Source organism: Eurosta solidaginis, chromosome 3 (assembly GCF_040869045.1).
Source record: "Eurosta solidaginis isolate ZX-2024a chromosome 3, ASM4086904v1, whole genome shotgun sequence".
NCBI lineage: Eukaryota > Metazoa > Arthropoda > Insecta > Diptera > Tephritidae > Eurosta > Eurosta solidaginis.
Window position 1 is genome coordinate 288320392 of NC_090321.1, and position 18714 is coordinate 288339105.

At 37.6% G+C, this 18714-nt stretch overlaps 2 protein-coding genes across 5 annotated transcripts in view; both read left to right on the forward strand.

Moving 5' to 3' along the window:
- The window catches only part of whd (carnitine O-palmitoyltransferase whd), a 33087-nt gene extending 32684 nt beyond the window's left edge, over positions 1-403 (forward strand). For all 4 annotated transcript variants that reach the window (XM_067777022.1, XM_067777023.1, XM_067777024.1 and 1 more), the window contains one exon: positions 48-403. In XM_067777022.1, the coding sequence (XP_067633123.1) occupies positions 48-194 (147 nt within the window). In that variant the 3' untranslated portion in view covers positions 195-403. The remainder of the gene's footprint in view (positions 1-47) is intronic.
- A 13492-nt stretch (positions 404-13895) lies between these two features.
- The window catches only part of SP2353 (EGF like, fibronectin type III and laminin G domains protein pikachurin), a 165603-nt gene continuing 160784 nt past the window's right edge, over positions 13896-18714 (forward strand). The window contains exon 1 of the mRNA XM_067777026.1: positions 13896-18497. The gene's annotated coding sequence lies outside the window, so the exon portion shown is untranslated. The remainder of the gene's footprint in view (positions 18498-18714) is intronic.

Genomic DNA, 18714 nt, shown 5'->3' on the forward strand with positions numbered 1-18714 from the left:
AATGTTTTATAAAATACCCCTAATTATCATAAATTTATAAACTTTAGGATGTTCATCGGTTTGGAAATAATATTTGCAAAGCATTAGCCGACATACGTATTGCTTTTGAAGAGCATTTTAAGAATAAAACAACTCAATTAGAAACCAATTCTATCAATGGTGCTGCCTCAACACAGAAAAATAACGCGAAGTGAAATACATATGTATGTATGTATACATATGTAGTATGTATGTATGTACATAAATATGTAAATGTGTCACGCTAATTTATGTATACATTTTTGAAATTATTGTTAGTATATTGCAAAATGTAATTATAGTTTTATAAGTGTTAAAGTATGATAGTTGATTTGTTTCATAATATTTTTACAGTTAATATAGAACCTCTGCATACTTAGCGAAATTCTTAAGAGTTTTAAAAATGTATTCCTTAATTGAATTTAAAAATTTATAAGGAAAATCGTATGAAAAGGTTCTCGGAGAGAAAGCTGAGGGAGTATTTGAAGAAATTTTCCCTTTCAAATTTCTTTAAGGATCTCTTATTTTTAAGCGAAAAAAGAGTCTAAAATAAGCTGGGATTAAAATACATTCATGTTGTTACTTGCTATTACATAATTCCTACATTCTCTATCAAAATGAATGATGGTTCTAACTGGTAAACCATACCAACTTATGTTGGCTTCCCAAGGCAGTCGGTTCTATGTACCGGAGCAACTCGGAATTTTTCCCGACCAAGGGCTGCAATTTCAGTGTAACCCCATTTAATTTGTTGCGTCCCTCCCACAAATTGTCCTCCTCCCAGCAGATCCTTGCATCGGGACTGCGTCATATTCTCCTGCATCGAACCCAATCCAGGACCTGATCCCGGTCCTGACAAATGGTTTCGCTGCGTTTGCCGGAAAAGAATCTTTTTAGGACGGTCACACTCTTGTCAGTGTGTCTCGTATAAGGTATGTTGCACCGTACGGGATGTTCTGGGCTAGACCCCAAAACCCGAAGTCCTCGTAACTTTTACAAATCTTTTGTGGCTCCTTGCTGTTCACGCCCAAAGGCGTCCCGTAGTCTGCGCTTTAGCGCTGCAGGAACAGTGCCCTGGAACGTCAAGGCATATCTGTCCTGTCAGGCGATGTAAATTTAAAAATTATCAACATCTACATCCCTCCTGTTACCCACTACTCACTGTCGATAACCGCATTATCTTAGGCGATTTCAATTCCCACCACGATTTATGGCATTCTAACCTACAGGGGTGAGATGTTTGCGGACCAAATAGAAGAAACGACGTTCTGCACGATAAACGGAGACGCACCCACAAATTTATCAATTGTGAGCGCAGAAGTAGTAAACTGCTTCAACTAACACCCGACGGTAAGATTGGCATCCGACCGCATACCCCTACTCCTTTCGCTGGGGCGATCTGCCGACTTCATCACAACTGAAAAACGCACATTCATTAATTTTAAGAAAGGAAAGTGGGATGATTACAAAATTTTACTGACAATTGTTTTGTTGCCCTCCCTACCCCGACTGATACCCGTCAAGCAGAGCGTGTTTTCTGCTTCGGCTCGTTTTATTCCCGGCGGAGGAATACCGGAAATCCGGCCACATTTTCCAGCGGAGTCCGCAACTCTAGCGAGAGAACGTGACCTTATAAGGCAGTACGACCCCGACGACCCCGGCGACCCCCAAATAAGGGATATAAACCAACGCATCAGATTGCTAGTGGATGAACACAAGCGGGAGAAATGGGATGAGCACTTAAAGAATTGTAACCTCTCTGTCGGTGTAGGTAAGCTATGCTCCACCGTAAAATCCCTATCGAACTCGACTAAGCACAATAACACTCTCCATCGCCTTTGGCGATAAAGTGCTGTCGGATGCGAAAAAATGCGCGAGTGCTATGTAATGCATTCTACGATTGACAAAGTCAGACGGCGGGCCAACACTCGCGCACACAAGCATAAATACAGCGCGTCCCCAATATCATCACCGCCAAAGAGTTGAAGATGCCATCCTTCATGGTAAACTATCTAAAGCAGTAGGACCAGACGGCATAGCGACGCCGATGCTTAAAAAACTAGGCAAAGAGGGATTAAATTATCTAGCACATGTCCCTGTCCACCTTTGTTATCCCCGAAAATGGAAAATGGCCAGGGTAGTTCCGTTATTAAAGCGTGGGAAACCAGCTAATATAGGAGATTCTTATCGTCCAATATCTCTTCTACCGCCAGTAGCCAAGACAGTGGCATAGTGAGGTTTTCTTGCGCCCGGGGACAATATTTTTTTATTTTCAGAATAATTCAATCCCCTTCAGCGAAAATTGTAGTAGAAAAGTATCTTTAGTAGGCTCATTCCATTTCAAGACACCCGGTCCGCGCAGGACATAATTTTTGATTACGGTGAAATTTTAATATGTTGTTCTTTGGTCAAAATAATGAAACACGTGTTTTTTTTGCCTCAAAAAAATTTTTTTTTTTTTCGGATTTATCGGCAATTGAATTCCATAAAATGCAATCGGTATTTTATTCACCTATTTTTTCAACTGTCAATAACTTTGTCAAAAATTAACCGATTCCCCTTCCTATAACTTGTGTAAATATGTAGTCCGTATACTTAAAAATACTACAAAATCTTCAAAATACAATGTCAAAGATTCCACAGAGTTCAAACAAAAAGTTAAAGACACATACATTTACGATGACGAGAGTTTGGTGTCGTTTGACGTGGTTTCTTTGTTTCCCAGCATTCCCGTGGATGCGGCTATCGACATCATTGCCTCCATGTGGACTGACATTAAAGAGCACACATGTTTAACAAAAGAATTATTCATGAACATATTAAAATTTTGCGTGAGGGACAATAGATATTTTAAATACAACGACAAAATTTACGAACAACGATCAGGTATGCCAATGGGATCTCCAGCCTCCCCAGTGATAGCTGACATTGTTTTAGATGAACTGCTAACAAGATTCGAGATGGAATCAAAAAGCAAACCCCGATTGTTAACCAAATACGTTGACGTCTTATTTGCCATCGTCAAAACGAGCGAAATGGAAAACATGCTTTAACTACTCAACACATATTACAAATCCATACGATTTACTATGGAAGTGGAGAAAAACAACAGACTTCCCTAACTTGACACATTAATAATTAAAAATAATAAAAAAAATTATACATTGATTAGTATAAAAAGCAAACAGCTTCGGGTAGACTTATCAATTATAATTCCAAACACGCACGCAACACTATTTTGAACATAGCGAAAAATTTTATAAGAAGGGTTTTTAACATAAGTGATAAGATGTTTCACAACAAAAACATAGCGATAATTAGAAAAACCCTGGAACAAATATCTTTTCCCAGGGCCATTATAAACAAACTGATTCACAAACATCACACAGCGAACGCCAATAATAATACAACCGAGAAAGGTGATAAAATTTATAAATCAATGACATATATCCCAGGAGTGTCTGAAAGAATCAAGGGTTCAAATTTATATGACAAAGAGAAATATGAAATCGCGTTTACTTACAACAACACTCTACGAGCAATTTATAGTAATTTAAAGGACAAAATACCAAATCATGAGAAATCCAACGTGGTGTACAAAATTCCATGCAACGGCGACGGGTCCCACGTATGCGAACAAGTATATGTAGAGACAACTAAACTTAAACTAAAGACGAGGCTTTCCGCCCACAAATCGAATAATAAATTGAGAAATAATAATCCAGAAAACAAGACAGCATTGGCTGCGCATTGCAAAGACACGGGACACTATCCAGATTTTGAAAACGTAACCATTCTGGAACATGAAAAACATTATAATAAACGCTTCATTTTAGAAACCTTACACATTTTGAACACCCCTAATAATATAAAAATGAATTTTAGATCAGATGTAGACCACTGTGCACAAACCTACAGAAATTTGGTCTTAAAACGCTGCTGTCAGTTAAGCACACTCACTAAACTTAAGCTGGAACAATAACTCTAGCAATGCTGAGGGCATAACATACATTAAATACGTACATACATACATATATATATATTTTTAACTTTTGTTGACACATTTTTTATTGTATACATATGATTTTTGTTTACACTTGCGGTACATTAAATTGTTTATATTCGCGGGAGTTTTTGATTTATCTTTATTTATATTTTTCGCTCTTTTGTTTCTACTAAAATTATGTTGTCATAATTTCTGTTTAGTCGATCATACATATCCATATGTGTAAGTCGTATTTTTGCTACGGAAATGTACATATGTTTAAAAATGTTAATTGTTTTCTTTTCGTAGATTCTTGATGATGACTTCAGATCAGGGATGCACCTTAACGTTAAGCTAATCGTTTATCAAAAAATTTCCACAGTTTCCGTTGAAACACTTCGAAATATTATCGATAAAGAAATTATCAAGATAAATTGTATCTTGTAACGAAAGCTTTTCGTTTCGGTTAAAAACGTTAACAGAAACGTGATACTTTATGTTTGAATTGTGCTGGCAATGCTATAGCCATGGTAAAGCCGTAAGGTGGTAACAGCGAGCGGACATACACACACAAACTCCATGTAATTTGTATGTGTAATTCGTTGTGGTAATGTCAAAAATACTCTGATAAATGTTCGTACTGTCAAAATTGATGAGAAAAGTTGCAACCAGCTTGGCTAATGCTTTCACCTTTAATGACTCCGCCACCAATCAGTTTTGCCAGCATAGTTTGAAATGAATAATCAACATAAACGATTTGATTTCGTTTTGATATGGCAGAAAACGAAACAAAATCATTTCGTTAATTTGACGTTCTTAACGTTAATAAACGAAACGAAATGACTTTGTTTCGTTTATTAACGTTAATTATCGTAACGAAATGATATCGGTTCGTTGGTTAAGCATGCCTGCTTCAGATTGAAGTCGAAATATCGAACAAATAAATATATTTTGAATACTACTAAAAAAAGAAGTTTTATTCAATAATCTGGCCTAAAGCTCAATAAAAATTATCAAATTATATTAAACATGGCTATTAAATTTACCAATAAAATGAAATAATTTATAACCAAAGTAAATGACCGTAAAGGCGGATTTACATAAACGCTTTCCAGTCGTGGCTTCGCTTTGACGCTTTGACATCACCATAAGATAGCTTTGAAACGCTTTGTCGCTTTGAAGCGATCAAAGTTTTTATTTATATCATCCTTAAGACTAAAGGCGGTTTTATATAAAAAGGAGAAGAGACACGCCCAAAGTGGATTTAACAAAGTGTGATTTACAGTTGAATATGATCCCCTTCAAAGGGACTATTATGTAAAACACATGTAAACAAAACTTTCCGGGAGTTTTTTTCGTTACAGCAACAACAAAATGGACTTATAAGCTGCGAAGTATTTTAAGTGTAGATGTAATTACTGTTCTTGACGTGTTGCTATTGCACGGTGGTGTTTTATTTAAAACTGACACTTAAGGAGGTTTCGTTTGATGTGGCGCTGATACAGGAGCCATAGCTCTCAACTGTAGAAAAGGGGTTTGAGCTCAGCACTGGCAGATTCAGCGTTGATTACGCAAAAACGGAAAGCAGGGACTGGTAGAAATTCCAGAAATGTTTATTAGGAACCTAGCAAGGTTGGAGGAGTCCAACAAGTTCTTATCAAAGGCGCTGACAACTACATATAACAGAGCTTGTCCTCTGAGAAGATTCAAGGAGAAAGCAAAGCCACCAGAAGTTGAGTCTCCTTAGTGGGCAGGTAATGCAGGTAGATGTAGTCCAGGGACTGATAAAAAAGGACGAAAGGGAATGGTCGCATAGTACAGAAGAGTCCCTTGAGGCATTACTAAATACACACTTCCTATCAAGAGATGATGCAGAAGAGTTGTATAATAACATCTACACTCCTTGTATGGAGCGAGAGGTACCAAGATTCGTGACAAATACCAAAAATTAATGGGAAAAAACTTTTAACAAGCTCAAATCGCCGTGTCAGATAGCAGGTGGAACGATTATAGATTGGCTTAGAATTATCTTTGAGGGTTACATAAAACCTAACCGCGTTCCGCAGTCTTGGAGAACAGTAGTCTTCTGTACCCGAAAGATTACATGCCTATTAGTTTGACATCTATTCTGCTCAAAACCCTAGAGAGATAAAGGTGTGCATATTAAGTTAAACATGAATGGAAGATCATTCTCTGCAGCACAACATGCTTACACCAATGGCAAGTCAGTTGATTCTGCATGGCATAGGGTGGTCATGAATATAGAGAAAGCCCTGGAACACCAGGAATATGCCCTAGGTTTTTTTCTGGACATTGCCGGAGCTTTCAACAATGTCTCGAAACGAGAGGTCATGGACAGCATCAACTCGATCGAAGCTCATCCCGCCTTCTGGCTGAATCGGCGCCATCTTAAGCTACAGAGGCAACAAAATCTGTAAACAGCGGAACGCCGCAGGGTGGGGTTTTATCACCAGTGCTGTGGACGCAGTCAAACTTATTACATATGCAGATGACGTTTTAGTCATCCATAATAAGCGGTATATGCGTAAAAACAATCAGTTCTCTGATGGAACAGGCACTTCGGGATGTACATGCTTATACATATGGAGTCGGGTTAAGCGCCAATGTAATAATACTACAAGAAAAAATATAGCACAAAGTATCTAGGAGCTTCAGCATCCCCGAAAGAGGGTAGAGAAAGGAGGAACCTTTAGAAATCCTAGGTCAACGAACTGGACGAAATTCCAGAAACATGTAGAAACTAAACTGGGACAAAGAGGTTGTCAATGTGGAGGAATTGGAGGAGTCCCATGATTTCCTAACAAAGACTGCGAATAAAAGAGCTTGCCTTCTAAGGAGATTCAGAGGAAAAGCAAAGCCGCCATGGCGGAGCAATGAGCTGAGTCTTCTAAGAAGACCGGTAAAAGAAATGTTTAAGCTAGCAAAGACAGCGGAAACTGAAGCGTGCTGGGACGAGTATAGGTATCTATTGAGGATCTACAAGCGTGAAATTTCCAAGGCGAAGAGAATTTCATGGAAAAATGTCTGTGCGGACATAGAGTGCTCCAGCGAAACAGCACGCTTGATAAAAGTCCTAGCAAGGGGAACATAGTCCATGGACTAATAAAGAAAAAGAATGGGCAATGGTCACGTAATAGTGAGGAATTCCTCGAGGAGCTTTTCGATACACATTTACCATCGGGAATTGATTTGAAAGAGCCAGCAAACAGAACTCACACTTCGATCACCGAGCGGGAAGTGCCGGGCTTGGTGACCGATACCAAGATCGAATGGGCGGTGAAGACGTTCTCTAAGTTTTAATCGCCGGACCCAGACGGCATATTTTCGGCCATGCTACAAGTTTCAAGTAGAGCGGTCGTGGAATGGCTTAAAATAATATTCGATGGGTGCATAAGACTGAATCATGTTCCGCACTCTTGGGGAACTGCTCGTGTAGATTTCCTACCAAAGGCGGAGAAGAACGGTCACATGTATCCCAAAGACTACAGGCACATTAGCTTAACATCATTTCTGCTCAAAACCTTTGAGAGGCTGATAGATGTGTACATAAAGTCCAACGTGGATGAAAACCTGCTCTCTACAACACCACATGTTTACCCCAAAGGCAAGCCGGTAGACACTGCACTGCATATGGAGGACTTTCAACAATGTTTCTAAATGGGCGATAATGGATGGTCTTAATTACTTTAAAGTAAATACAGCTGCATATTAAATTGCAGGAAGATTACCTCACAATGGGGATTGTATGAAGCCGTGAAATCAAAGGAGAGGGGCACACGCAGGGAGCTATCACCTCTGCTGTGGATGCTGGTCATCAACCATCGATGAGGGACCTGTAAAACTTACGGCTTACGCAGATGACGTTGCAATTGTCATAAGTGGAAATGCCTTCCAATGATTAGTTCTTTGATGGATCGGGCGCGTCGGGAATTCATACCTGGACATCTAATTTCGGGTTGACAGCCAGGGCAGAGTAGACGGATATGGTCTTGTTTACTACGAGGTACAAGGCCCCAGATTGGACCAGGCATAAGTTGGGAGGAATGACCCTACAGGAGATACCTTGCACAAAATATCTAGGAATCATCGTAGACAGTAAGCTGTAATGGAAGCTCAACTTGGAGGAGAGGGCGAGAAGGCCTCGATGTCACTTTATGCATGTAAAAGAATGCTGGGGTATACGTGGGGTTTATCCCCCTCTCTCTCTCATTGGGTATTTACAGCGATTGTAAACCCTATCCTATACTATGGAGTTCTTGTATGGTGGAAAGCCACACAAAAAGATCCTACCTCAAAAAATTAGAGGGCGTATGAAGGCTGTCACATGCTTATAAGTTAGGCCACGTCCATAACACCAGCTGCAGGAAGAAATGGCTGATCACTTTCTGTGCTCATATCGTACGCTCGCCAGGTCAAGGCTCCAGCTATTAGGGTGGCAGAGTTGCCAGATATCGAGGCAGAAATTAAGCTAGGTCCTAGAAAACTTCTAGTATTTGCCAAGAAGACGGAGTTGTTCTATAACAAAAGTCCTGGCACCTGATTGGAGTACTTCGTTTGATCGTCAAAGAAGCTCTGGTAACACTATAGACACATTCAGTCTATGTGAGATCTTTACTGACCTGCCAGTACAACCTAACCTACAGCTAGAAGCTTAAAAAAATCGTTAAGATCGGCCATTTTATATATCCGATGAACCCGTTTGTTGGGAAAAAGGGGTTTCGTAATTTCTTCCTCATTTTAACAGCTTGAAGCTTGAAATTTTACCGGATGCTTACGTATGGGATTTTCCATTTTTACTGTCGCGACACTTTTGTGCAAAACTTTTATAAAATTGCATCTATTGATACTGCAATCAAAGAAAAAACATTTCTTAACCCTTTTTGATTTATTAGCATTTTAAAATGCTAAGGTCGCGACATTGGCGACATCTCCACAATCTGTTTCTATATATAAATAAAATGCATCATATCTTGATAGTCTACACAGCTCATTTTGTTTGATATTAGTATTGGCGTAAAATATCTTGAGGTCCAAACCTTGGTCAACCTTATTTCTAGTACTATTGAATTCAGAGGACTTCAAATAGTTGTATCCGCACCGTTTCCCGCTTTATTGAAAAAAAAAAACAAAATCCGGTTTAAAAAATGTGCTTTAAATTTCAAGGAAAATGTAGCAATGTAACGGTCGCGAAAAGTATTAATAGTAAAATAAAAATTTAACGGTATAAAATTTCTTATTGAAATTTTGGTGTTGTAATATAAGATGCCGCCTTCCTGTTAAAGTTTAGATATTTACTGAGAGCTACAAATTTCTTTAAAGATCTAGAGGTTTCTTCCGAATTATGAAAAAGTATGTCAAACCAGGCATGCTTAACCAACGAAACGATATCATTTCGTTACGATAATCAACGTTAATAAACGAAACGAAGTCATTTCGTTTCGTTTATTAACGTTAAGATCGTCAAATTAACGAAATGATTTCGTTTCGTTTTCTGCCATATCAAAACGAAAGCAAATCGTTTATGTTGATTATTAATTTCAAACTATGCTGGCAAAGCTGATTGATGGCGGAGTCATTAAAGGTGAAAGCATTAGCCAAGCTGATTGCAACTTTTCTCATGAATTTTGACAGTACAAACATTTCTCAGAGTATTTTTGACATTACCACCAACGAATTACACAAACAAATTACATAGAGTTTGTGTGTGTATGTGCGCTCGTTGTTGCCACCTTACGGCTTCACCATGGCTATAGCATTGCCAGCACAATTCAAACATAAAGTATCACGTTTTTGTTAACGTTTTTAACGTTAACGAAAGCTTTTCGTTTCGGTTAAAAACGAGATACAATTTATCTTGATAATTTCTTTATCGATAATATTTCGAAGTGTTTCAACGGAAACGGTGGAAATTTTTTGATAAACGATTAGCTTAACGTTAAGGTGCATCCCTGTGTCAAACTCATCGCAGCTTGATTTGTTGCTTGTAGAAGAAGGGCAACTTCATAAAAAATCTTTGCAACTACGATTACGATTTTAAAGATTTATTCAATTATCTTTTAATTAACTTTGAGCCGAGCTTACAACTTAGTCACATTATCCTAATGCAAACATTTTTTTTTAGATATAATGGAGTAGCCTTACTTGAACCCATGTAAACGTTGTTAGCTCAGAGGGCTCTGATTTGGTGGAAACTTCTATATATGGAACACGTTATTGCCTGATAAAATCGTCAAAATCGGTCAAATATATATCTTATAAAACTGATTGTTTAGATTTTATGAAAGGTATGACGTCTTTGGCACAGCCGAACACAATACCGTCCTTACCTGTTTTTCATTTGTATGTATGTGCCGACACACATATAGGTATTTGAGCAATCTGGGCGGCCAAAATTTGTTCTTGGCTTTAAATAGTTTATTAATATTACTCACGATGATTTCAGTTATATTTAACTATTTATTTTATTTTATTATATATACAGTGGTCCAAAAAGTCTACGGACAGCAAAGTTTCTTAAAAAATCTTTGTTTTTTGCTTTAAGTTTTTAATTATGTTACTCATCGTGATTTCAGTTATATTTAAGTTTTTATTTTATTTTATTATATATACAGTGGTCCAAAAAAGTCTACGGAAATTCTAGTATAATAATTTATTCTAGTATAATAATGTACAACTTACAAGCAGATCGCAAGTTTCGCTGATTTTTGGCATTTATTTTTATATGCCTGGCATCGAGAATTCTAACACAATTTATTAAGTAATTATCAAAAAAATTTAAGCCTACGGAAAAATTGTGAATTTCTATACATAGCTTACGTGTGCGGTATTACCAGACTAGTAAATAATCAATACTAAAGCTAAAACTCGTATCACAATCCGATACACTGTTATTTGTAACAGAAGTCCAGTCGCATGGTTAGTTATCATTCTTTAGGGCTCATTATCAGAGGGTATGTCAGGCAGGTCATCATCTTGGATTTCAAACGACGAATGTCTCTTTCGAGGTTCAATGGTATTTTTTTTTGAATGAGGTCCCAAGCTTAGAAGGTATTTGTCTAAACTGTTTAATTTCTCGTTAATACTTTCCGCATCTGATGCTTTCATGTGATTGAATAATTCTTTACGGGTGATTACTCTACCAGAGAAACCTTAATTAAAAAAATCTTAATACAGCTATATACAGAACACACAAAAAAATGCTTGTCATCGATTGCAGTTTTTGGGGAAGATACATTGGCCAAATAGATCTAGGATTCTGTATCAGCACATTGACTCACCAAAGAAGATCAAATTCTACAATTACGTTTCTAAACGTGAGATTAACGTCCAAATTGAGTTTCATAAAAATTAGATATCTTTTAAAATAACCGCCCACAAGAGTAGGGGGCGTGGCACGGTACCAATCATCACCATATTGCATATGTCAGAGTTACCTCGACGTTTTCATTTGATTCCGTTTCGCTGACACGATTATGTTCTGAAGGCATCACGATTAATATTTGTTTTATGAAGCGTAATGAGTCCCCGAACGATGTGTCGATATTGCTGCCAATATAAAAACTAACTCTTCAAAAATCTCAATCATGTATTTCAACTAACTCCACATATCTGAATCATCTATTTTCATCATATACTCTTTGCAATTTCAACAAGTGCTTTTCATCATAAAACTCTCTTTTACACATCATTCAGGGCAACATTCTATAGAGCAATATTACTCTACCTTGCTTCTAGCAAAATAATATCTCAGTAAAAAAAGGAAAGATCACATGTGCCTTTCACCGCATACTATGTTACAAATTTAATTCAATGACGCAATACTAAATATGCAAAGTGGATTCTAACACAGGAGTTGAATGTACCGACACGGCGTTCCTGACTATCACACGCCCTCGGGTGTATTTAACATAAACAAAAACAAGATTAGGTTGAACTAGCCGGTCCATGAGGACCTCACATAGACTAAATGAGTCTTATTGTTTTTTTTTTTTTATTTCAGTTTGTTTGTTTTTTTTTTTATGTTCAGGGAGCCATTTCTAGGCGAAATCATTGATTAAAATTACAAAACAATTGCTTAGGACAACAGCTCCCACAAGTTGCTCAATATTTCTTTCACACCATAAGGCTCTTTTTACCATATATAACAATAAAACGGTCGACACGACCACCACACAGACCCCCGCCACATCTTTAAATGCCCCACACGCCATGGTCAAACAATATATTTGCACTTGTGCTTGCATAAAATGACTGTGGTGCGGTCTACCGCTATAAGCCTGATCGACGTCTTTTTCAACGTCTTCAATGTTCTCATCTTCTTTTTCGCTAACTGCATCATCTATATCCAACTCTGTGGGAACTTCTCCTTCTGGCAGTTTTCTCAAATACTCATGTGACTATTTATACTTTCTTTTACTTGCTAATGATTTCAACATATACCTGTCACCATCTAAAACCTCTGTCGCTAAAAAATGGACCTCTGAACTTAGGATCTAACTTAGTCTGATGTCTTTCTTCATTTTTAAGTAAAACCTTATCGCCTATATTATGTTTAAAAATTTTAGCTTTGTCTTTATCAAATCTGCATTTTTCGTAACAAGCATTGCGTTGTATATTTTCCGATGCAAGCGATCTTACAAATGATATATCTACAGTATCTTCTTCATCAGTAATTGGAATGAGGCATAGTGGGCCACTTTCCCTATAAGTAATTCTAATGGACTGGCCGATTCGCCGTGGAATTTAAAGCCAATTGTATTTCGTATAGTGCATCTTGCCAAGATCGATTACTAGTTTCAACAGCAGTTAGCAGATTCTTTAAGGTGCTCATAACACGCTCAACTTGACCATTAGTACGACTTGCACCGGTAGCTATTAAATGTAAATCCATTTTTTTGCGAGGTACAAAAATCACGAAAATCTTTACTAGCGAAACGTCTACTCTGTTTTAGTAAGAATGTCTATAACAGTTTTTAGCCGTTCAAACGCTTTCTCCTTAGTGGTCGCAACTACCATAATATCATCCATATAGATTATTACAAAAGAATGAGCAATATCACCCAAAGCTGACATAACGGACCGCTGTAAAACTGAAGGAGCATTTTTGAGACCGAGGTAGCCAAGAATTCATACTGTCCCTCTGGTGTAACGAAAGCTGTACGTTCTATAGAATCGGATATACGGGGATTTTATAAAATCCACTTGCAATATCAAGGCTAGAAAAGTATTTTGCTCTAGGTAGTCTAGATATCTGGTTTGATATGAGAGGAAGTGGGTATTTGTCAGAGATAGTGTTGGAATTTATAGTCAACACAAAGACGGTCAGAGCCATTTTTCTTTTTGACTAAAAGAATTGGGCTGGCAAAAGGGGAACAGCTTCGACCAATGATATTTAACTCTAACTCTTCTTTTTCATCTGAACTAACTCTATAAGGTCGCCTCTGTACCCTTTTATTTGGGCCAATGAAGCGTATATCTAGCCGACCAGAGTTGACACGCGTTTGTGGAATACCATCAATGAACCAATTCAACTGTAGTAACCGCTTTTTATCACACATATCTAATTCTTTATCATTATTAACAAAATCCTCAATATTCACTGTAACTGAGCACGCATTTAAATTTTGATTTCTTGATAAAAATATATCAAATTTGTCAAACGTCATTATAACACCGAAACTCTGACTTAAAACTTCACGGCCAAGCACTATATAAAATTTTAAATAACAATCCGAAATAACATGAAACAAAATTTGTAAAACATGGCCACCTATTACAACTTTAGATAAAACTTGTAACGTACCACATACTGCACTATTACCGATACCTTTTATTATTACAACATTGTTAATTCGCTTACCATTAAATTTAACCGAAATGGTTTCCAGACTGATGAAGATCTCCATTTGGTTCAACCACTGAACACACGTTCATCCGTTTTTCTGACATATTTTCTTTTTTTTCAGCTAAAGACGAACTGCTCCTTTTGAGGTATGTTGTTACATTTAAAACAAGTTAATGATTTCAGATCCCTACCTGTAAACGTCCCGCTCTGTACCTGATTGTTGATTGATTTCGCTTTGATGTTTTTAAGACGACAGTCAGCGATTTTATGGCTAATTTCCCCACAAAAATGACACTTGACGTAGGCAGGCAGCTTAAGTTTCTTGTTCTCAGTAAAACCATAAATGTCTTCCTGGACCTTACGCTTACCGAATGAAAAGGCTTTCAATTCCAGCTGTAGCTGATTTCTGCTTATGAAGTTCGTTGTAAATATTAGACGTAGTAAACGCTAAATTTGCAGTGTGTGCAAGAACCACAGATATCGCAATTTCTTTAGTGCTAATTGACTTCCACCGTGATAGCAAAGATGTAACCAAATGACTCCCATACAGTGAAAGACATTCCCCATCTCTTGGATGACCATTCATAATATCAGCTGGTGTTTCAACACACACAAAACGTTGCACAAAATGTTCTTTGAATTGATTGCACGATATGCCGGTAAACCATATTTGCGACAACCATTGCGATGCACTACCCTGCAAAGATTTACTCAACGCGATAATAAGTTTGCTACCCGCTAAAGGATTTTCTAACAGAATCATGTCCACTGTTGAACACCAGGACATTGCATCAGCGCCAGGACATTCAGGATTGAATTTCGGTAGTGCAACTATTTGGCCCTCTTGATTTGATGACCAGCTCAAGGAGGTCACGGTTTTGGGTCTCCAATAGTGCACGCCAATGGTCGCTTTCATTTTCTTGAGGCGAAGTCCATCCTACTTCTGATGTCGGTGTTACCTCGACGTTTTCATTTGATTCCGTTTCGCTGACACGATTATGTTCTAAAGGCATCACGATTAATATTTGTTTTATGAAGCGTAATGAGTCCCCGAATGATGTGTCGATATTGCTGCCAATATAAAAACTAACTCTTCAAAAATTTCAATCATGTATTTCAACTAACTCCACATATCTGAATCATCTATTTTCATCATATACTCTTTGCAATTTCAACAAGTGCTTTTCATCATAAAACTCTCTTTTACACATCACTCAGGACCACATTAGATAGAGCAATATTACTCTACCTTGCTTCTAGCAAAATAATATCTCAGTAAAAAAAGGAAAGATCACATGTGCCTTTCACCGCATACTATGTTACAAATTTAATTCAATGACGCAATACTAAATATGCAAAGTGGATTCTAACACAGGAGTTGAATGTACCGACACATATATATTCTTTTTATGCTACAACAAGATCACGCGCCGAATTTCAGCAAAATTGGAGTATGTTTACTATTTTTTATTGCTCACCCTATGGAGATGGCACCACTGTACAACGCTCAAAATTACCATTTTTTTTTCAAAAAGAGGGAATAAGCGGGACCAATTTTTCTACTATTTAAATTAACAAAACACAGGCTTTCTAAAAAAATTGGAATCAATGCGGGGCAAAGCGGGGCACGAAAACAAAAACCTTTTGAAAAAAAAAAAAAACAATTGGGAAAAAATTTTGCCCCAATACATCACTTTTTAAAAATTATATTACGAAGGCGTTAAGGACCATATAAATCTTAAAATACATAAATATTATACACACTTACCTGTTTCATTAGAATCCATGGCTTCTTTTTCATAAACTTCACTGAAAACCGTAAAAACATCAATTGAAAATGTATATACTCTAAGAACGTGAAAAACTGCCGCAAAATACGCACGAATGGTCCAAATTTGAGTGGATGTCCACACTAGGCATTTGAATTATCAAAATAAATAATTATTGATTCTAATACGCTAGAGTATCGGCCTACTAAAAATAATTTTTTTTTATTTGCTGCGTTTTGAAAAATTGATTTTTGGCAGCCCAGATTGCTCAAATACCTCTATGTGCGACGGTCAGAATTCAAAGCTGATAGCTGAAAATCTGGTAATTACAGCTAATACACTTTAAGCTGCAGACATTGGTGCTTTATCGGTAACCGTATCGGTAACCTTATAACAGCTGATTCGACCAACCTTATGGGAATCAATGCAATCGATTATTGGTGCCGCTAAGGTCGTAACCGTATCGTAGCCAACCAATTGGTTTTTAGCTGGAGACATTGGTGCTTTATCGGTAACCGTATCGGTAACCTTATAACAGCTGATTCGACCAACCTTATGGGAATCAATGCAATCGATTATTGGTGCCGCTAAGGTCGTAACCGTATCGTAGCCAACCAATTGGTTTTTAGCTGGAGACATTGGTGCTTTATCGGTAACCGTATCGGTAACCTTATAACAGCTATTTCGACCAACCTTATGAAAATCAATGCAATCGACTATTGGTGCCGCTAAGGTCGTAACCGTATCGTAGCCAACCAATTGGGTTTTGGTTTACCGTCGTAACGATAAACAGCTGATTACGTTAGGGATACGGATACAGCGATACGACATACGGCACCAATGACTCCGGTTTTTGGTTTACTGTCGTAACGATAAACAGCTGATTACGTTAGGGATACGACTACATCGATACACATACGGCACCAATGACTCCCGCTTTAACCTAACTTCAGGTTTAGGGCATGTCGGCACCATACAGGTGGTGACCAAAGTCAGCTGATTCGTTTTTTTTTTTAAGTTGATTTGACATTTCAATTCCTGGCGCAGTATGTTTTGACATTAAACCATAGAATTAAAAAAAAAAAAAAAAAAAAAAATAGACCGTGTGTGTGTATTTGTTTGAATGACGCCTCGCCGGCGCCTTGTATAGTTTCGTCATGGATTCGGCAACTAAGCGATAAACTGTTTTTGTGTTTTACTTATACTAACGCTAAAAATTTCTATGCCAATTTCTACGCTTTAAAAAAAAATTAAGATTAATAAATGTATGAGGAGGCTTATTATCAACAACTTTTTATGTATAAATATTTCATATTATTTACTAGTAATAACTTAATGGAGTTGATAAAAAACACAAATTGTTAATAAAATAAAATGAATGGATTTTCCTTACAAATTGGCGGGATGGGATCTAAATGTTTTAGACTGCCCTTTTTTAATTGAAAAAAAAAAATTTATAAATTTTAATTTTATGTGAATACTTTTTATTTGGGTATAAGTCTAGTTGAGGGGTCGACTGCTAATACCCTACCAAAAATATCAAAAGACGCGTATTGACCTCGACAACAATAATCCGAAGGCGGAAAAGAAAAATTTTATCTCTGTCTGGAGATATTTCCAGTTGAAGTTGGTGGTTTTCATGTGGTTGTTGTAATGTTGTTTTACCTACAAAAAAAAAATGTGTGTAAAAGTGTTTTGCGCGGATATAGTTTTGGTCTTGTTGTTGTTGTAGCGATAAGGTTTCTCCCCGAAGGCTTTGGGGAGTGTTCTCAATGTGAATTTCCTTTGCCGGATACAGATCCGGCACGCTCCGGTAACACAGCACCATTAAGGTGCTAGCCCGACTATCTCGGGAACGATTTATATGGCCAAATGAAACATTCAGGTCATCCCTCCCTCCCCACCCCCAAGTTCCATGAGGAGCTTGGGGTCGCCAGAGCCTCGTCTGTTAGTGAAACAGGATTCACCGCGGATAGGTGAGGTTGACAATTGGGTCTGGAGAAGCTATATATTGCGCTGGCAACCTGGAAGGGTTGCGCTATACAGCCCCTTGAATCTGGTATTTTAGTCGCCTCTTACGACAGGCATACTTACCGCGGGTATATTCTGACCCCCTAACCCGCTGGGGGTATATTTTTGGTCTCCAAACCGGTGTTGGACCCACCCAGGCTAAATTTTTATAAGGGCGGCCGAAGGCCGCCAATGCAGAAAGGTGTTCTGCGCAAAAATACTATGTATCCCACCCCCGGTATCGGAGGGACGCGCGGGTCATTTTTCGGTTTTTTTGATAATATCTTTTGAACGATTTAAAACTTTTTATTTTCCGCCTTCGGGTTATTAATACTGATATCAGGATGGGTCGTTTGACACCTCTCCCGATATTTTTGGTAGCGTATTAGCAGTCGACCCCTCAACTAGACTTTTACCTTTATTTGGATCTTCGTTTTACCAAAATCGGAAAAGGCAGCATTTATTATAACGGAACTTTCTTTCATCAGAAAACTTAGCACTCGCCCACAGTTAAGAGAGTAGATAGCGAATGGAAGGCAATGCAAACTACTAAAACAACAATTGAGAATCTAGCTACCGTAGAGTTTGCTCGCTAAATCGGTTTAGATTCGTTAGTCTACAGTCGATTGGAGTAAACGTTGAGTTCTGTCGCTCGCTGTTTCGCAATACAAGACAAACTTATTAAGGATACCACAAAATAAATTTATGAAACTATACGGGCTTATATAAATTAACATATCTTATCTTGTGTTAAATCAGTTACATTTTGTTGTTTATGAAAAAAAATTGTGAACTTCTGTGTAATTCTTAAACGATGAGTGAGATAAACGTCGAAAAGTAATACGAAAATGTGAGTGGCTGTAAAAAGAAAATACAAAAATTTAATTTATAGTGGAACAGGGACTCTTGAAACGCTTATAGATATTTCATTCGAGTACATACATATCGATGTACGTGTGAAGACGTAATTTAATGTGTAGATAACTTTTTCTCTATTTTCGGTATCCGATTCAACTTGAAAATTTGTAATTTAAGTACTATTAGACTCTATTGAGAAAATTATATAT